Genomic DNA, 17,740 nt, shown 5'->3' on the forward strand with positions numbered 1-17,740 from the left:
ACTAACCTCCGCCCACAGGAATGCTCCCTCAACTCTACTGGCTACTTGCGCACTTCTTATAACTTAGCCTACTGTGTTTACTCAGCTCTTACGGTGATTTTCTGAAGTAAATCTGACGCTTCATCTTTTGTGTGATGTACAATAAACTTTATTAAACTCATCAGTACATGTTTGATCATCATTCAGACAGCAGACTTGTAGGTTATTAATAAATAATGGATACATAGCCTACAAGCAGATGACAAATACGTTATAATAACCGTAATTAAACTACTAAACCATACCTGTTTCATCTCTATACAGCACTCTGTCTCTGTAGGCATTATTGTCCGACTCGAAATGAACACGTTACTGAGAGTTTCTGATATTATCATCATTCCGTGAGATGAATTTTTCCTGACAGACTGAGCACGAGCTCATGAAGCTCCGCCCCCTGTGTCGTCCAGCAGCACCTCATTTGCATTTAAAGGGGACACACTGAAACGGCTCGTTTTTCTGAGCCCCAAAAAATGTCAATTTAAACATGCTGTAAAAAATGATCTGTTGGGTATTTTGAGCTCAAACTTCACATACACACTCTGGGGACATCAGAGACTTATTTTACATCTTGTGAAAAGGGGCATAGAACGGGACCTTTAAGTGCTGCGCGCTTTCCTCTCAATAACAAAATAAACAACATAAACCGATAGCAGGAGAAAACAGCAGTTAAGAAAGCATCTGATCATAGCGATGTGGATATGTTTGCACCAGCTCTGCGATTCACCGGCATCATGTCGACAGATGAGGTTATTAAAATTACACAGTTATGATAGTTTGATTATAAAGTATAATTAAGACTTATCTGGCTATGTGAGAGCTTACGCACCGGGTAGTTCTAGGAACTTAGTTCAAGGAACTAGCCACCAGGGTGGTTTCCCAAGAACTAAATGTTCCCCTAGAACCATTTTCCTGGTTGTATTCGCACCGCCAGTTGGAAGTCTGAAGTGACGTAAGCCACGCTTGATGTTGACTTTTATTTTGACGACGCTGAGAATGACAGAGCCTGAGCACACAGTGCTCCCATTCTCCATCTTCATTTGTTTACAATCTGTTTGTCATATGTTATTAGATAGAACTGTTATACAAAGAAAGTAAACAGAGTATGAAAAAGTATTAGAGTATGCCGTGTGGTTGATGCCCAATGTCGCTAGCTGAGCAGAAGTATGGGTTTCGCTCGGTGCAAAGTTGCGTTTGATTTTTTCCTTAGCGTAAAGGTTGAGAGGTCCATCTATCACTATTTTCCATGTTCGTAGTAGGGGTGGGCGATATAGCCTCAAAATTATATCACGATATTTCAAGAATATTTGCGATAATGAGATTTATGACGATATAAAAAAAAAAAAATTGACAATTTTTTTTTATTACATTTATCTCACCTAAATGTTTGCTCACTCATTTTGTTTTTACAATTGGGTAATTTTGTATTTCAGAGTTTACACAACACAAGGAAGCTTGATTTCAATCTTTGAATTAAATTGAAAAAAGTAGCAAAACATATATACAAAATAATAAAGATACAAATAAAGAGAAACGTTTTTGGGTAGGTCTAACACTATTCAGAAATACTACAGAAACTGAATAAGGTAATCAAATGTAAAATAACACTAGTCCTGACTAAATTAAATTAAAGGCTATTAATTCTGATTCCTTACAATGAAAGCTATCTTTTGTTGTTTTGACGACAACATTAATGACAGACACATATGGCTGCTGTCACTTTTAGAGCTAGTGCCCGGATCCATTACTGTTATACTGTCTGACACACTGTGACGCGTTAGTTTTTGGAGTAAATAAATATGTTATAATCTGTGTGTGTACACAGCTTTTTTTTTTAATGGCGGGTGCTGGCGTTTCAGGTGCGTTCAGCCAATCAGCGTATACTTGCATCACTGGTAGTTCCTAGAGTGCTGGGTTAGTTCCTAGAACTAAAATTGTTCCCAGTTCCTGTGCTGCAAACACAACAAAAAGCGGGTACTTCCGCCAATAGTTCTAGGAACTATGAAAGGTTCCTCTGGTGCGAAAGCCCCTTAAGTTTGAATTAATCACTTTTCTTTGACACATTGACATTGCAGTACAGAATGGCTCTTTCGCCATTATCCTGAACATTGTATAAGCATTTTTTTCATGTGTCATTGAATGGAAGAGAGGCTCTCGGGAGCGTAACGTCACATCCTTTTGATTTTCACGGCAAAAACGTCCCGAGTCCTTCACATAAAAATAGTCTAAAGTCTACAGGCTTTCATAGTCAACCTAGGAAGTCGTGGAAGGTCTTGTTTTTTTAAGTTTCGTTACAAGCTGTTCACACATTGGAAATAAATACCCCTTTTAAATAATAAAAGAATATATTTATATATAACAACAAACCACTCTATTTTAATTGTATAGTTGTTATTGTAATATGTTTTATTACAGTATATATAGTATACTAGTGTATGTGTATGTATGTATGTATATATATATATATATATATATTTATGTATATGTATATGTATATGTGTGTGTGTGTGTGTGTGTGTGTGTGTGTGTGTGTGTGTGTGTGTGTGTGTGTGTGTGTGTGTGTGTGTAAATTTTATATATAATTACTTTGCTATTCTTTTAACAGAGTAAGTCTGAGGGATTCTTTGTGTGTTTGGCTCCTGCCTGTCCAACTGCAGCAAACTGATTCTACATTTTAAGAGGAACTCAAATAATGCAATCCAGTTATAAAATGTAGCACAAAAGGCAGCTATTTTTATTAATGCATTTCACTACTATTATATGTTATAATATAAATCAGTAATAAAAATGTGTGATTTATAAATGCAGTGAAATTATACGCATTAATGTTGTACAGCTCTTGTATTGTTTAAAACAATCTAAAACACTGTGTTATAATTACAACTTGCTAAAACTATGTCATGTCTGCATGGGCTACAATAATATTTTTTGTCAATAAACAAAAAGATGTATTCTAATATTTGTATGTGCAAATGTTTTCTGAATAAAACTGGCTTTTAATTTCACTTTTTTAATCTTCTCTTTTTTTCATAAAAGGGACTAATAAGGTCGGACTGACCCGTTTGGAAAAGTGCCCACCATAGACACGTTCCCACTGTCTGGCTTGTTACTCAACTTTCACAATTCTTTTGATGTCTATCTTATATAAAGCTGCATCGAGAAAAAAAATGTTAATAGTTAAGTGATAAACACATTGGCATTAAAATAAATACTGTCCATAGGTTTATCATATGCTTGAAAAACAACACGTGACAAATAAGTTTATCTTTAAATGTTTAATATGGAATAATTGATCATTTTTAGAAATGATCTCAACAGTAAGTGAAATATATGCATTTAAACAAATTTTATGCATGAAAGTAAGTACCACTTTAAATAAAATGTCATTTTTTTATAAAAAAATCGAATCTACGGTCCACACAAATGAGTCTCCGCTTCTCAAGATGAAAAACATGCCGCTTTTCAGTCATATTATCAGTATCAGTCATATTTTACTGCTTTTGTTTTTGACTGATAACAACAAGCCAGACAAAACGTTCAGCGTGCCAAGAGCCATAAACTACAACAGCAGCCAGTTTACTAATGCATTTCACTCCGTCCCTTAAGAAACACACTGTAATCCTGTTGCATTTATTTAATTTAAATAATTTCACAATTCATATTCTCTGAATTATTCAAGTAGGAGACATTTATGCAATATCAAGACTAATTTTAATTACAGTTTTAATGATACTGACCAACATAACATGGGTTTTCTGCATAGTTGACTTGATCTAGACATAGTACAATAGCCTAGCAACATGAAAATTTATATATTTGCCTCAAAACTCAAAAATATGTATCTATTATAAAAAAAGCACACAGATCTCCCTACAGGATTATTTTTATTAATATATGAGCAACAATTTTGCCAATGTCTAGGTTGAAAAGGCAGCGCTTTCGTCTTGATCATTTGGTTGTAACTAGTGTAGTGAACCCTTTCAAAAAGTAAAAACAGGCTACATGCTAACATGTAACATTCTCGGTGGCTAACATTAATGCTCATTTTGCAGTTTTACCTCTGACAGATGCACAGTGTTTATGTAAATCTAGGTAATCTAAGTAAAGAAAATGAAGGATAGCGTGTAAAAATCAAGTGATACATGGAGGAATGTCGTGTTGAGCGGATAAAATAGTTCCTGAGTCTTTTTTTCCTCTTTTATGATAATCTTTGTGCGTAAAAGGCACTTTGGACGAGAGTGTTTATGTGATGCGAGCAGTCTGGGTTACCGGAACATTCTGTGCCAGTAGGACTGAAAAGCGGACGAGTTGAAGGCACCGATGAATACGAGGAGCAGGATGTAGAGGCCCATCATGATGGCAAAATGATGTCTGACGAGCCACGACCTCCCTTGAGCATGTCTGGAATCAGAGCAGAACATCATTTTAAAGAGTTGATTTAACCAGTAGAAAACAATAAAAATTGAAAGTCTAGCAAGCTTCAAAAATGATACAAAAGCATCACAAGTATCCTAAAAGTGGTCCATATGACTAACTCGCTATATTCAAAGTCTTTGGAAGTCATATTAGGGCTGGGTTAAAAATCCCGTCTGGCTAGCGCGCTCCCCATAATGTTTACTCGTTAGGTCAGTAGGTGGAGAGTAGATTTGGTTTTTTTTGTGGCTGTTTGAACACATTCGACCACATGAGCATTTACACTACGAAAGCAATCCGGTCGAATTATTTTTTCGACTACCTCTGGAAGTGTGGTTGAAAGTGGACAAGCTCAAAATGTTTTATACCCCGTTTACACAGAGTAAGTGTCGTCCACTTGTGATCATCGAATTGATCCTTAATAAATCCTTAATTAGAAGAACCTTTTTTAAATCTCAAGAATCAATCTTTCAGTCTATGCGGTTGATGAATGAACAGAACTTTGTACTGCATCTTGCCTCCCATACAATGAATCTCAGTAATCTTTGTGCATTGTTACTCCTGACATGAAACAAAGTCTCAGCTATTAAATTCGATAAAAGCACATGAACTGATCATCTCTTCCGCTTTACTATAAGTTCCATGAATGAACATCAGAAGGTATGTTGAAAGATGAAGCACAACTTACCGAAATCCGTATCAAGTCACATGTAATCGCTCAATCAGTGTTTCAACCGCAGAATGACGTAAATAAAACTGCTTGTAAACAATGTAATGTAATGTTTACCTCAGAAAAGCTGATAAAAATAACTATACATAGGAATATTTCGCTAAATATATGCGCTATATTGCATATTCATTGTATTTTTACTTAACCTGTTCTTCAATATTTAACGTATGTTTGAATAAATCTGTCATATTTTCATGACAGCCACCATTTAAGTGTTATATTTCAAAAAAATTAGTAGAAACATAATTTTGTCATTAACAAGTTTTTTATAAAAACTTCCTTCTGTGCAATTTAAATGCAAGTAGTCTACAAATCAGTCAATTTTAAACTTTAATTTTATAGTGATGCACCAAACGGAGTTCCCTGTACAGCATTAGTTGAGAGATATTTTTTCCCTGTAGAACCTTTGCCATGTACTGTACCCGATACATACCCCAATTCATAGATATTGATTCAAATCGAAATTTAATCGTGAAATGTGTCAATACCCAGCCCTAAGTCATACGGTAGCTTTGTGTGAGAAACATCAAAATTTAAGATATTTAAGACATCTTTTGAATGAATTAGTTTATATAGTTCACATTACCAGTTTATGATTTGGTCACGACTGGCTGGGAAATACATCCTTTTTAAAGTTCTAGTCTGTTACTCATTGTAATTGTAAGAAAAAGTGTGACAGGCACATTCCTTAATACTTCTCCATTTGTGTTCCATAGAGGACAAATTATGACTATGAACTATTTCTCTAAAGTGGATTTTTTTGAGTTCTGAAAGTACTGCAAAGAAAGTCGCGTGCCGTCTACTGAGATGCACCACTGGTGTCCATGTGAATGAGGACGTCTCACCGTGATCTGTAGCGCCTCTGAGAATACACCAGCAGGTATTTCACTCTCAAAAGCTCGTTGTTGGTCACCACAAAGTACTTCTCGGGCACCTCGCCACCCTCACTGTTCCTGGCCCTCAGACGCTGGCGGTCAATGCTCTCAGAGTCTGAAACACACAAAGTGAGAGCTGAATTTTAAATATCTGCTGGGATGGTCTCAGAATGGATGGTCATTTTAAAATCAGTGCTTTTATTTTGAAGTCGTGGGATTTCATGTGTTGCATGATATCTCTGCGCCCAAGTAGCAGTGCTTCGCCTGTGCTTCCCCCTAATAAGTCAATATCTGCCCAAGAAATCGCCTAGTGTTAATCTGCATCGCTATTTGTACTCGTTGTTAATACGCAGGCCACAATAAGTAATTCGGTTTTTTTTATTTATTTTTTTATCACTTTTACTCAGGACATGCTAGCTGGCAACAAAGGATTCCATTCATTATGCTAAGCTAAGCTAGCGCCAACCCTGTCAAACTAAAACAATGCATGCACTGAGACAAAAATACATTTGCCCACCTATCTAAATGTAGGAAAGAAAGTGAATAAGCCCTATTTAAAAAAACGGTGGAGTGTTCCTTTAAATAAGTGGCTCATCTTACCCCACACACCTCTATATACTGCAAAATACTCCATTACAAACATAATCATAGTATCAGTAGTGTTATTTGAACACGGGAACGGCTCAGAGATCTAAAAAGTTTGATTTATGAAGACTGACAAGGAACACATTAAATTGATCAAAAAGTGACTGTAAAGACATTTGCAAAGTTACATAAGATTTCCATTTCAAGTGAACTTTTTATTCATAAAAGAATCCTGGGAAAAAAATGCATCATGGTATCCACAAAAATATTAAGCAGCAACAACTGTTTTCAACATTGATAATAATGACAAATGTTTCTTGAGCAGCAAATCAGCATATTAGAATGATTTCTGAAGGATAATTGAAGACTAGAGCAATGAATAAATGTATACTTATTTTAAATTGAAATAATATTTCACAATATTACTGTTTTCACTGTATTTTTGATCAAATAAATGCAGCCTTGGTGAGCATGAGACACTTCAAAACCATTAAACAATCAAACCCAAACTTTTGAACAGTAATATATTCAGCTGTTCATCTGACACATTACCTTTCTTCTTCACCTGACACTTCACATCAGGATGATCGATGATTTCACACAAGGCAACGCAGCTGATCAGAGGCCCGAGGACGCTTTCCCTCCACCCGTTACCGTGAGGACTGTAAAGGATGGCCATGCTGAGGTCACTGGTCAGGTATGTGCCCTCCCCAAACAGTGAGGTCTAAAATATCAAATCATAATCAAAGATTAAGTGGCTTACTGTGTTGAACCAATGAGCAGATAACACTGTACTTATAATTATCATCTTCACACATATTATCTAAACATGAACTGATAAGGAGCATAAAAAACAGGTATAAATGAGCATCATCCTCCAAAGCACATCATCCACATGCTGACCTTGTTCAGGTGGCAGTGTAATCCGTTGTGTATGATGGAGTGGAAATTCTCCAGTCTGCTGCCGTGGAATGCATAGATGAGATCTCGTCCGGCACGCGTCCTCTCGAACTTGGAGTTGAGCAAATCACAGTACTGCAGTTCAAAGAGGAAGTCTGGGGCTGGAGCTGAAATACCCTCACTTTGGGTCAGCTGGCTGAGTCTGGCAAACTGATGGAGTGAGAATGAACACCAGTGAACATGCAGGGATGTGCAAAACTAAACCGACTAATCTGTGGGATGTCTCAATGACTAGTCCAGAATACCAGGACCGCAAATGATGTTTTCTTAACGATTTTTCCGCTGACGCGAATTGAAAACCAAACTAAAATGACTAAAATTGTGAATCAAACATGCATAAAGCATGCAGTGTAACCAATGTAGTCTGATTCCTGAACAAATGACTCCTATGAGCTGGTTCCTTTTAGTGAATCATAAACATACAGTGTGAATGTGACCAGTCAGTGCAGTCCGAACTAATGACTCTTATGAACTGGTTCCTTTTAAGAATCAGAAACATGAAGTACTACCAGTGTTTTCCCTTCCTCCAATGAATAATTATTATGAGCTGGTTCTTTTAGTTCTCTAAACAAATGATTCTTATCAACCGATTCTTTTTAGTGAATCACAAAGATAGAGTGCTTCTAGGGTTGATCCATCCTGAACAAATGATTTAAAGGGATACTCCACTTTTTTTGGAAATAGGCTCATTTTACAACTCCCCCAGAGTTAAACAGTTGAGTTTTACCGTTTTCGAATCCATTCAGCCGATCTCCGGGTCTGGCGGTACCACTTTTAGCATAGCTTAGCATAGATCATTGAATCGGACAGGACCATTAGCATCTCTCTCAAAAAAATGACCAAAGAGTTTCGATATTTTTCCTATTTAAAACTTGACTCTTGAGTAGTTACATCGTGTTCTAAGACCGACGGAAAATGTAAAGTTGCGATTTTCTAGGCTGATATGGCTAGGAACGTCATATCATTACGCCTGCTGCACTCATGGTACGGCAGTAAAGTTTCTTGATTATTACGCAGGAATGAGAGTATAGTTCCTAGCCATATCTGCCTAGAAAATCGCAACTTTACATATTCTGTCGGTCTTAGTACACGATGTAACTACAGAAGATTCAAGTTTTAAATAGGAAAAATATCGAAACTCTTTGGTCATTTTTTTTGAGAGAGATGCTAATGGTCCTGTCCGATTCAATGATCTATGCTAAGCTATGCTAAAAGTGGTACCGCCAGACCCGGAGATCGGCTGAATGAATTCGAAAACGGTAAGACTCAACTGTTTAACTCTGGGGGAGTTGTAAAATGAGCCTATTTCCAAAAAAAGTGGAGTTTCCCTTTAAATTTTTAATTTTTTTTTCGTTTTGTCGCATCTGTTCAGTTGAAACAAATACACTGCGTTTTTCTTTCATCTTTTTTCTCCACAACATTTCTTTCTCAAAAGAATTGAAAGAACTCTTTAGAATTATAGAATCATTAAGAGGAATCAGATTTGTCAGAAGATCTACATGAAGATTATCAATACCTCCTCTTTCTGCAGGGTCTTCACAGCAAAACTCTTGGAGGACAGAACCCAGTGCACTAGAGCCAGATGATGATCTCCATCACCGTGTCCCAGACGCACCAGATCCCTCACGTTTGGTAAAGTATCTACATCTTTTTGCTGTGAGGAACATAGTAGAATCAAATAAAAAAAATGCGTTTGTTTGGGAAAGCCAACAACATGGAGAGCTCAATTTCTTCAAACGACTAACCAGATCTTCAAAGTCCTTGATCTCTCCTCGAAGGTAGCGAGGAGGAAAGGGTCTGAGAGCCGAATCGCGTTTGTAGCTCTGGACGGCGGCCACGAAGAGACTGCAGCGCAGGTCCGCCGCTACTGGGTCTCGATGCAGACAGGAGCAAACCAGCTCTCTGACCGCAGCTGTGGGGAGAGGCGGCTGCATTCCCGACACTACGACACATTTATCATACCAATAAACTATAAGAAGAGATATTCATTATGGCATACATTTTTCAAGGCAGAGTTCACCCAAAAATTGAAATTCTGTCATCATTTACTCACCCTCAGTTCGTTGCAAACCCGTAAGACTTTTGTACATCTTCGGAACACAAATTAAGATATTTTTGATGAAATCTGAGCGATTTCTGTCCCTCCATTGACAGCTATGCTGAAACTGTGGCGCTTAAAAAAGTTCATAAAGAGATTGTAAAACTAATCCATATGAATTGAGCGTGCTAAAACGTGCTGAACCTCATTGGTTCTTGCAGAAGCTCAAACGTGCTGCGTAACACGAGAATGAACCTCATTGGTTCTTGCAGAAGCTCAAACGTGCTGCGTAACTCGAGAATGAACCTCATTGGTTCTTGCTGAAGCTCAAACGTGCTGCGTAACTCGAGAATGAACCTCATTGGTTCTTGCTGAAGCTCAAACGTGCTGCGTAACTCGAGAATGAACCTCATTGGTTCTTGCTGAAGCTCAAACGTGCTGCGTAACTCGAGAATGAACCTCATTGGTTCTTGCTGAAGCTCAAACGTGCTGCGTAACTCGAGAATGAACCTCACTGGTTCTTGCTGAAGCTCAAACGTGCTGCGTAACTCGAGAATGAACCTCACTGGTTCTTGCTGAAGCTCAAACGTGCTGCGTAACACGAGAATGAACCTCATTGGTTCTTGCTGAAGCTCAAACGTGCTGCATAACACGAGAATGAACCTCATTGGTTCTTGCAGAAGCTCAAACGTGCTGCGTAACACGAGAATGAACCTCATTGGTTCTTGCAGAAGCTCAAACGTGCTGCGTAACACGAGAATGAACCTCATTGGTTCTTGCAGAAGCTCAAACGTGCTGCGTAACTCGAGAATGAACCTCACTGGTTCTTGCTGAAGCTCAAACGTGCTGCGTAACACGAGAATGAACCTCACTGGTTCTTGCTGAAGCTCAAACGTGCTGCGTAACACGAGAATGAACCTCATTGGTTCTTGCTGAAGCTCAAACGTGCTGCGTAACTCGAGAATGAACCTCACTGGTTCTTGCTGAAGCTCAAACGTGCTGCGTAACACGAGAATGAACCTCACTGGTTCTTGCTGAAGCTCAAACGTGCTGCGTAACACGAGAATGAACCTCACTGGTTCTTGCTGAAGCTCAAACGTGCTGCGTAACTCGAGAATGAACCTCACTGGTTCTTGCTGAAGCTCAAACGTGCTGCGTAACGCGAGAATGAACCTCACTGGTTCTTGCAGAAGCTCAAACGTGCTGCGTAACACGAGAATGAACCTCACTGGTTCTTGCTGAAGCTCAAACGTGCTGCGTAACACGAGAATGAACCTCACTGGTTCTTGCTGAAGCTCAAACGTGCTGCGTAACTCGAGAATGAACCTCACTGGTTCTTGCAGAAGCTCAAACGTGCTGCGTAACACGAGAATGAACCTCACTGGTTCTTGCTAATGCTCAAACGTGCTGCGTAACACGAGAATGAACCTCATTGGTTCTTGCTGAAGCTCAAACGTGCTGCGTAACTCGAGAATGAACCTCACTGGTTCTTGCTGAAGCTCAAACGTGCTGCGTAACACGAGAATGAACCTCACTGGTTCTTGCTGAAGCTCAAACGTGCTGCGTAACACGAGAATGAACCTCATTGGTTCTTGCTGAAGCTCAAACGTGCTGCGTAACACGAGAATGAACCTCACTGGTTCTTGCTGAAGCTCAAACGTGCTGCGTAACTCGAGAATGAACCTCACTGGTTCTTGCTGAAGCTCAAACGTGCTGCGTAACGCGAGAATGAACCTCACTGGTTCTTGCAGAAGCTCAAACGTGCTGCGTAACACGAGAATGAACCTCACTGGTTCTTGCTGAAGCTCAAACGTGCTGCGTAACACGAGAATGAACCTCACTGGTTCTTGCTGAAGCTCAAACGTGCTGCGTAACTCGAGAATGAACCTCACTGGTTCTTGCAGAAGCTCAAACGTGCTGCGTAACACGAGAATGAACCTCATTGGTTCTTGCAGAAGCTCAAACGTGCTGCGTAACTCGAGAATGAACCTCATTGGTTCTTGCTGAAGCTCAAACGTGCTGCGTAACTCGAGAATGAACCTCATTGGTTCTTGCAGAAGCTCAAACGTGCTGCGTAACACGAGAATGAACCTCATTGGTTCTTGCTGAAGCTCAAACGTGCTGCGTAACTCGAGAATGAACCTCACTGGTTCTTGCTGAAGCTCAAACGTGCTGCGTAACACGAGAATGAACCTCATTGGTTCTTGCTGAAGCTCAAACGTGCTGCGTAACGCGAGAATGAACCTCACTGGTTCTTGCAGAAGCTCAAACGTGCTGCGTAACACGAGAATGAACCTCACTGGTTCTTGCTGAAGCTCAAACGTGCTGCGTAACTCGAGAATGAACCTCACTGGTTCTTGCTGAAGCTCAAACGTGCTGCGTAACTCGAGAATGAACCTCATTGGTTCTTGCTGAAGCTCAAACGTGCTGCGTAACACGAGAATGAACCTCATTGGTTCTTGCTGAAGCTCAAACGTGCTGCGTAACGCGAGAATGAACCTCACTGGTTCTTGCAGAAGCTCAAACGTGCTGCGTAACACGAGAATGAACCTCACTGGTTCTTGCTGAAGCTCAAACGTGCTGCGTAACACGAGAATGAACCTCACTGGTTCTTGCTGAAGCTCAAACGTGCTGCGTAACTCGAGAATGAACCTCACTGGTTCTTGCAGAAGCTCAAACGTGCTGCGTAACACGAGAATGAACCTCATTGGTTCTTGCAGAAGCTCAAACGTGCTGCGTAACTCGAGAATGAACCTCATTGGTTCTTGCTGAAGCTCAAACGTGCTGCGTAACACGAGAATGAACCTCATTGGTTCTTGCAGAAGCTCAAACGTGCTGCGTAACACGAGAATGAACCTCATTGGTTCTTGCTGAAGCTCAAACGTGCTGCGTAACACGAGAATGAACCTCACTGGTTCTTGCTGAAGCTCAAACGTGCTGCGTAACACGAGAATGAACCTCATTGGTTCTTGCTGAAGCTCAAACGTGCTGCGTAACTCGAGAATGAACCTCACTGGTTCTTGCTGAAGCTCAAACGTGCTGCGTAACACGAGAATGAACCTCACTGGTTCTTGCTGAAGCTCAAACGTGCTGCGTAACACGAGAATGAACCTCACTGGTTCTTGCTGAAGCTCAAACGTGCTGCGTAACTCGAGAATGAACCTCACTGGTTCTTGCTGAAGCTCAAACGTGCTGCGTAACTCGAGAATGAACCTCACTGGTTCTTGCTGAAGCTCAAACGTGCTGCGTAACTCGAGAATGAACCTCACTGGTTCTTGCTGAAGCTCAAACGTGCTGCGTAACACGAGAATGAACCTCATTGGTTCTTGCAGAAGCTCAAACGTGCTGCGTAACTCGAGAATGAACCTCATTGGTTCTTGCAGAAGCTCAAACGTGCTGCGTAACACGAGAATGAACCTCACTGGTTCTTGCTGAAGCTCAAACGTGCTGCGTAACTCGAGAATGAACCTCACTGGTTCTTGCTGAAGCTCAAACGTGCTGCGTAACTCGAGAATGAACCTCACTGGTTCTTGCAGAAGCTCAAACGTGCTGCGTAACACGAGAATGAACCTCATTGGTTCTTGCAGAAGCTCAAACGTGCTGCGTAACTCGAGAATGAACCTCATTGGTTCTTGCTGAAGCTCAAACGTGCTGCGTAACTCGAGAATGAACCTCACTGGTTCTTGCTGAAGCTCAAACGTGCTGCGTAACACGAGAATGAACCTCACTGGTTCTTGCTGAAGCTCAAACGTGCTGCGTAACTCGAGAATGAACCTCACTGGTTCTTGCTGAAGCTCAAACGTGCTGCGTAACACGAGAATGAACCTCATTGGTTCTTGCTGAAGCTCAAACGTGCTGCGTAACTCGAGAATGAACCTCACTGGTTCTTGCTGAAGCTCAAACGTGCTGCGTAACTCGAGAATGAACCTCACTGGTTCTTGCTGAAGCTCAAACGTGCTGCGTAACTCGAGAATGAACCTCACTGGTTCTTGCAGAAGCTCAAACGTGCTGCGTAACACGAGAATGAACCTCACTGGTTCTTGCAGAAGCTCAAACGTGCTGCGTAACTCGAGAATGAACCTCACTGGTTCTTGCTGAAGCTCAAACGTGCTGCGTAACACGAGAATGAACCTCACTGGTTCTTGCTGAAGCTCAAACGTGCTGCGTAACTCGAGAATAAACCTCACTGGTTCTTGCTGAAGCTCAAACGTGCTGCGTAACACGAGAATGAACCTCATTGGTTCTTGCTGAAGCTCAAACGTGCTGCGTAACTCGAGAATGAACCTCACTGGTTCTTGCTGAAGCTCAAACGTGCTGCGTAACTCGAGAATGAACCTCACTGGTTCTTGCTGAAGCTCAAACGTGCTGCGTAACTCGAGAATGAACCTCACTGGTTCTTGCAGAAGCTCAAACGTGCTGCGTAACTCGAGAATGAACCTCACTGGTTCTTGCAGAAGCTCAAACGTGCTGCGTAACACGAGAATGAACCTCACTGGTTCTTGCTGAAGCTCAAACGTGCTGCGTAACTCGAGAATAAACCTCACTGGTTCTTGCTGAAGCTCAAACGTGCTGCGTAACACGAGAATGAACCTCATTGGTTCTTGCTGAAGCTCAAACGTGCTGCGTAACTCGAGAATGAACCTCACTGGTTCTTGCTGAAGCTCAAACGTGCTGCGTAACTCGAGAATGAACCTCACTGGTTCTTGCTGAAGCTCAAACGTGCTGCGTAACTCGAGAATGAACCTCACTGGTTCTTGCTGAAGCTCAAACGTGCTGCGTAACTCGAGAATGAACCTCATTGGTTCTTGCAGAAGCTCAAACGTGCTGCGTAACTCGAGAATGAACCTCACTGGTTCTTGCTGAAGCTCAAACGTGCTGCGTAACTCGAGAATGAACCTCATTGGTTCTTGCTGAAGCTCAAACGTGCTGCGTAACTCGAGAATGAACCTCACTGGTTCTTGCTGAAGCTCAAACGTGCTGCGTAACTCGAGAATGAACCTCACTGGTTCTTGCTGAAGCTCAAACGTGCTGCGTAACTCGAGAATGAACCTCACTGGTTCTTGCAGAAGCTCAAACGTGCTGCGTAACACGAGAATGAACCTCATTGGTTCTTGCAGAAGCTCAAACGTGCTGCGTAACTCGAGAATGAACCTCATTGGTTCTTGCTGAAGCTCAAACGTGCTGCGTAACTCGAGAATGAACCTCACTGGTTCTTGCTGAAGCTCAAACGTGCTGCGTAACACGAGAATGAACCTCACTGGTTCTTGCTGAAGCTCAAACGTGCTGCGTAACTCGAGAATGAACCTCACTGGTTCTTGCTGAAGCTCAAACGTGCTGCGTAACTCGAGAATGAACCTCATTGGTTCTTGCTGAAGCTCAAACGTGCTGCGTAACACGAGAATGAACCTCATTGGTTCTTGCTGAAGCTCAAACGTGCTGCGTAACTCGAGAATGAACCTCATTGGTTCTTGCTGAAGCTCAAACGTGCTGCGTAACACGAGAATGAACCTCATTGGTTCTTGCTGAAGCTCAAACGTGCTGCGTAACTCGAGAATGAACCTCACTGGTTCTTCTCATGCTTGAGCTTCTGTTTACCATAACTGATGTGTGAGTTGATGAATGTTAATATGTGAATAAAAGCCTAAATTCAATCTGTTCATCTTCATCATATAAAGCGATCATGTCTCTTCAGAAATTTTGGGCTAAACCGCTTTTAAACCGTTTTACGATCTCTTTATAAACTTTTTGAAGCGTCAAAGGGGTAGCCTTGTGTAGCTGTGTCAATACAGTGGAATTTAGTATATAAGTAAGTAGAAATTTCTCAGATTTCATAAAAAAAATCTTCATTTGTCTTCCTAAAGTCTTACGGATTTGGAACGACATAAAATCATTATTTGTAAATTCACTGTAATAACTATAAAAATAATAATTAAACATGTCATTTAATTGTTTGTATAGTTACCACCTTGTGATAATTCTAAAAATGGAGTTTTAACAAACTGAAGAATTAAATTAATTAATTAAAAGAATACATAATTAAAACATTTAATAACCTTAATAACCTGTTGTCAGTGGGACTGATAGCTTAGCCAGCAGATTATCTGCTAATAGTTCATAACAGAAAGCCAAACCATAATATAAACTTGTCTTTATTTGCTCTCGGACCTCTAATGCTCGAAAGTGTGGCGGTTTTAATGCAATAGTTCGTGTAATAGTCTCTGCTGACTTTGTAACATGTTAAGCATGTTAGCTGCTAGCTCAGCTTATCATCTCATTTTCATTAGTGGAGAAATTCACTCAAGCTTTTAAGGCCCAAACGATTACTCATCGAGTACTCTTCACTCTACTTGTAAATACATCAAAAATATCAAACATTTGCCATGCATAAATGTATCTTACCTTATGTGCCTGAAGTTCAGGCATCTGACAGCCACCGGAAGCAAAACGTGTCCAAGAACTGCTGGAGCAACAGCGACTGACTCCACCCGACTCCACCAGCAGAGGGCGCCATTCACTGAGAGTCAATGGAAAACATCTTCTTGTTTTTTAATAGCGATCCAATCTTTAGGAGTATCGCCACCTACTATACTGGAGAGCAAACCGTATTTCTTCCATGGGTGATGATTGAAATCTGTATGGAAGTTTCATACTCTGTTCCAGTCAGTGTTTTTATTATTAGGCTATAGCACAGACAATTCATTGAACAATTTCAAAATCATTTGTGTTTTAAATCTATCCATATTCCAACCTCATGATTGACAGGTTCTTCAGAACCATCCGTAAACATTTAAAAAAACTGAATACATTTTTAACCTCGCATCCAATATCTTTGGACTTATAGTAAGCTCAAATCTATGAGATTCTGGGACTCTCTGTGGTGAGAGTAATAAGAGTCAGATTACAGAAGATCTTACTGTCCTTCTCCACCCAAAACTGTATCCTCCATCATATGAATATTCCCAGCAATTATTCGCTGGTCCTTGACGATTTACCATACATCAGTTTTTCCTTTTATAAGATCTAGAGGCATCTTTCTCATTTCTATCCCAGGTGTGTCTGCAGGGGAAACGAAAAACATCTCTGAATAGAGAGAACGATCAATACTGTAAGTGATTCGTGAAGGAGAAGGATTGTGAAGGATTTTGTGATATCACAACACTGTAAAAAAAAAAAAGTTGCTGTCTTCAATTTTTAAGTACAATCAACTTAAATATTTAAGTCATGTCAACTGAAATGAGTTGAATCTTGTATAACTTGCAAACAAAGTTAAGTGCTTAACTTATGTTGATGAGTTAAAGCAATGTGAAAACATTTGTTGACCTAACTTATTGATCATATACTGTTTTGCAGTGAACCCTTCGCAATATAAATATATTTAATGTATCTCTATGTGATAATGATAGACAGATCTATTGTCTTACTTTATATGAAATCTATCGACCTGACAAGCTGTCTTTCTTACTCTTTTTTGCCCTCAAGAAATTCCAGATACAACACGGATTATAGATACTGCTTAGATGATGTGAGAAGCATTTTAGTGCATGCATTGTGTTATGTGTTTTCTTATTCATTGTAACGTTACAGAGCGCTGAATATTATTGCCAGAGGAATCTTGGAGATCAATTATTCATGAAAGAACCAGGTCAGCGTTTTGCTGAGGGAAAGGCTTCTGAAAAAAGTCTAGGCCAAAGATAACTGGCTCAGATTCGACACTGGAAATAATATACAATGTGATTTGCTCAACAGTTATATAATAATGAAACTATGTTGTACTATGTTATGAAGTATAAGAAATTAATTTTGGTCAATATACTGTTATTTTTTTAAAGAATTGAATTAGTCTTTTTCTTTATAAATTCACTCCTATAAATGTGGTTCCGTATTCATTAATTTAATGATCATATAGCTGACTGTAATATGGTTGTTGTTTCATGTCAAGGTCTTGTCATGTGACTCCCTTGCCATCATGTCTAGTGCTTCCCTTGTCTTCTGTGTCATGTTCTGATTGGTTCATTGTTTCATTGTGCACAGATGTGTCTTGTTCAGTCATTAGTCTTGTGTGTATTTAAGCCCTCATATTTGCCATGTGTCTTTATCAAGTAT

General features: G+C 40.0%; 2 protein-coding genes across 3 annotated transcripts in view; one reads left to right on the forward strand and one right to left on the reverse strand.

Moving 5' to 3' along the window:
- The window catches only part of LOC308684605 (uncharacterized protein), a gene marked incomplete at both ends in the record, with an annotated part of 6,624 nt that extends 3,923 nt beyond the window's left edge, over positions 1-2,701 (forward strand). The window contains one exon of the mRNA XM_081355870.1: positions 2,642-2,701. Coding sequence (XP_081211996.1) covers positions 2,642-2,701 — 60 coding nt within the window. The remainder of the gene's footprint in view (positions 1-2,641) is intronic.
- A 363-nt stretch (positions 2,702-3,064) lies between these two features.
- On the reverse strand, positions 3,065-16,160 carry parp16 (poly (ADP-ribose) polymerase family, member 16). Of its 2 annotated transcripts, none has more exons than XM_081356067.1 (7): positions 16,037-16,160; positions 9,345-9,541; positions 9,116-9,253; positions 7,543-7,749; positions 7,192-7,363; positions 6,025-6,169; positions 3,065-4,437 (listed from the first exon to the last, which is right to left on the reverse strand). In XM_081356067.1, exons 2-7 carry the CDS (start codon positions 9,531-9,533, stop codon positions 4,302-4,304), a joined length of 987 nt encoding a protein of 328 aa, XP_081212193.1. In that variant the 5' UTR covers positions 9,534-9,541; positions 16,037-16,160; the 3' UTR covers positions 3,065-4,301. The 2 variants fall into 2 exon arrangements, with proteins under 2 accessions (XP_081212193.1, XP_081212192.1); XM_081356066.1 differs by lacking the exon at positions 16,037-16,160 and adding an exon at positions 9,653-10,673.
- Between the last annotated feature and the right edge of the window lie 1,580 nt (positions 16,161-17,740).

Source organism: Scardinius erythrophthalmus (genome assembly GCF_964197995.2).
Source record: "Scardinius erythrophthalmus genome assembly, chromosome: 24".
NCBI classification, from domain to species: Eukaryota; Metazoa; Chordata; class Actinopteri; order Cypriniformes; family Leuciscidae; genus Scardinius; species Scardinius erythrophthalmus.